This window comes from Crassostrea angulata, chromosome 5 (assembly GCF_025612915.1).
Source record: "Crassostrea angulata isolate pt1a10 chromosome 5, ASM2561291v2, whole genome shotgun sequence".
In the NCBI taxonomy this organism is placed as follows: Eukaryota; Metazoa; Mollusca; class Bivalvia; order Ostreida; family Ostreidae; genus Magallana; species Magallana angulata.
Window position 1 is genome coordinate 56,042,146 of NC_069115.1, and position 3,032 is coordinate 56,045,177.

A 3,032-nucleotide genomic window follows, 5' to 3' on the forward strand; every position below is an offset into this window, starting at 1 on the left:
AATGTTCTTACAACTTGACATATCTGGATAAGATTTGGGAGGACAAATATCTGCACTTAGATTTGAGAGGTAAAAAGACAACTGCAGACTATTTGTTTGACCAGGTTTTAGACTAAAGTTGGAACTCAAATATTTGCCTGCCTTGTCGTGTGCATGATATGGGGTAGAAAATGGCTCCTTATCTAATTTTGAGAAGATTACTACCTTTGTCTCAATACTTTTTTACCAGCCAGAATTAATAATTTTACAAGTTCATTCCTTTTATACTTCCATTATAAACTTCTCAAAAGTCATTTGTCATCCAAGTTCAGAGTATTGCATTACCGTGATTGCTGTGTCAAAATTTGGTCGTCCAGCTGCCTCCATATCAACAGGTAAAGAGTCGCCAGGGAAGCACTTTTCTTTTTTCGTTTTCAGCTTCGTTGGAGCGTGTCTAGCTCGAACCCTGGCACGTGTCTCTCGCGCGAATAAATTTGATTGACAGATTAAGGTCTACCAGTAGCGGACCCGATCTGTAAATGAGGCACTCAGGCACGGGGTGGGTGGAGCTTCTTGGGGCTGGCTTAGTATTTAAGCCGACGCCTGACAGGTGTTGTCCCAAACGTCTGATATCACTCCTCCATGGTCGCGAGCTAAGAAGTACGCCAGCTCCACACGACGGTCGCGCGACGAAGTATCAGAGACATCGCAATGACAACCACACTGAGTTTGGTGCCATTACATACTTTATCTACATCAACGAGCAATGGGATCCAAATGACAACGGGTCCATACATATTAGTGAGGGCGACGCTACCAACGGAAGCTCCAGCAAAGAGAATATTGAAGAAACCGGACAATGTTTTATCGAAAGAACCAGAGGCTTTGCGCTGCAAGAGAAGGACAGATTCACAGGGTCTACATAACATTTTACCGAGACCACAACCTGCTGCCGTGGCAAGGCGGAATGAAAGGGAAAGAAACAGAGTGAAAATGGTCAATCTAGGATTTGAAACACTTCGGGAACATGTTCCAAATGGAAAGAAAAATAAGAAGATGAGCAAAGTTGACACATTGAGAGCGGCAGTGGAATATATCAAACAATTGCAAACAGTGCTTCAAGATGAGAATATGGACACAAATTGTGCATCATCATCCGCTGCCTTCAACACTATTGACTTTTCGGCGTTTTCGCCATCACAAAGCGATTTCTCCCACACAAACTCCGGAGACCAGCTCTCACCGGCTCCCAGTATGTCTTCCGACGCCTTCTCAGAGTCCATGAGTTCCGAGGAAGAGGAACTTCCGGATCTCGGTCCCTGGTTCTCTTGAATTTATCGGAGACTTTTTTTTTCTCTAGGTATGCATATAAAATTTCATATTCATACACTTTAATCGCTAAGATTTTTATCAATCCTATCATAAATTCGGGCGATGTTTATCAATATTTAATTTGCATTTAAGATTTTAATATCTTGGGTATAAACCGAAGTAAATCGCACAGCACTTTAAAATCAAGATAATATGCCACTGCCGGCGCGCTCTTGCCGTAGAAGTAACTGTCTTCTCGTCTCGTGTTTTACAGGTAAAGCCGTTGTTCCTTATGTAAATATTTAGACGACTCTGAATAGAACAAATTTTAAATTTTGTGTCACCTCCGCCTTCAGTTCACGGGAAGGTTCGCTGCGCCATTATTGCCCAATTTTCTGATAGCAAAATATGTGCCATCTGTCACTAAAATCAGAAGATTCGAAAAAGAATTCGTTATTTTAGCTTGGATGGATTTTACAATTTTTCTGATGGCCCTAAGACAGGTTTACATGACTCTGTAGCGCGGTCAGTGGCAACTGAAGAGAAGCGTGCATTGAACTTGATTTATTACAGTTCGGGGCTAAATTGTGTTTATTGCTAGAAAATGGCGTAAAATAATCCAATATGATTATCTCTTTTGCAGATTTGTATTTAAACCTGTATTACCATGACAACGGAGATGTGTGCAATGACAGAACCAATCGGGATCATGTTCCTATGGAAACAACCTGACGTTCTGCGAAACAAGAGCTGCCTGTTACTGTGTTCAAGGACTTACTGACTGACTGATCTCTGATGTATTTTACTTATATACAAACTGTGTTCATACTTATCAACCATTCCAAGTGGTCTATTGTTACGCCCGCTGTGTTCTACTTACAAAGAGTGTTAACCGCTCCTCGCCACAAAGTGCTTCCCTGTTATTTTCCATGTTATTTATAAGAATTTTTAATCCAGTTTTTTTGTATGTTTTTTACTGCAATTGTATATATTGACACTGTATATGTTACACGATACTATAGCAAATTTTTGTACATTGTTGATGTTTTAAACTATAATATGCATTCCATATTTTTTGTCTTTTGACATTTTTATTATGGCAAATAAATCTTATGAAATATTAACAAACTTTTTTTCTGTTTCGTTACCCGCATGCTAAATAAAAGCTCGAGGCAACTCTGATCAAAGATTATGGTAACAGCAAGTAACCCAGACTGCCTGCTGTTTTGAGTTCTTGGTCCCGTGACCACAAACTGAAAATAGACCAGCTAAAAATGCTATTTTGATTTTTTTTAAATTCACATAAATCTTATAAATTATTTAAAGTATACCGTTTGTTTTAATAATACTTATACGAAACTATAACATAAATTTATTAAATTTTTGGTTTTAAGATTTTTAACAGTTATCAATGGCCAAATTCTTCCCCCGAACGAGCCAAATCCGTTGCAACAATTTATGGGGAAAAATTATTGAAAGAAGAAATTGTAATTGTATTCCCTTGCTTGGCAGTTTTGATTGAAAATGAAAACATTTATTATAGAATTCTAGAAATAAGGTGATTCTACAGTTACTCTCGTGTATATTCATCCATTTAGTTTGCGGATTTCAGATAAAACAATTTTAGACTTTGCTTTATTTTCACTGTAAAGTTAAAAATGATTTTATTGTCATGGAATCATTCAAACATCCATGTACATGTAAGTTATAACCGAGGGACCATATTTAGAGAGCTTATTTGC

At 38.1% G+C, this 3,032-nt stretch overlaps 1 protein-coding gene across 1 annotated transcript; it reads left to right on the forward strand.

The window, feature by feature from the left end:
* The first annotated feature begins 581 nt into the window (after positions 1–581).
* Positions 582–2,408, forward strand: LOC128184384 (achaete-scute homolog 1-like). The gene is made up of 2 exons (XM_052853831.1): positions 582–1,339; positions 1,934–2,408. The coding sequence occupies exon 1, from the start codon at positions 691–693 to the stop codon at positions 1,309–1,311; it is 621 nt and encodes a 206-aa protein (XP_052709791.1). The 5' UTR covers positions 582–690; the 3' UTR covers positions 1,312–1,339; positions 1,934–2,408.
* Positions 2,409–3,032: the final 624 nt, after the last annotated feature.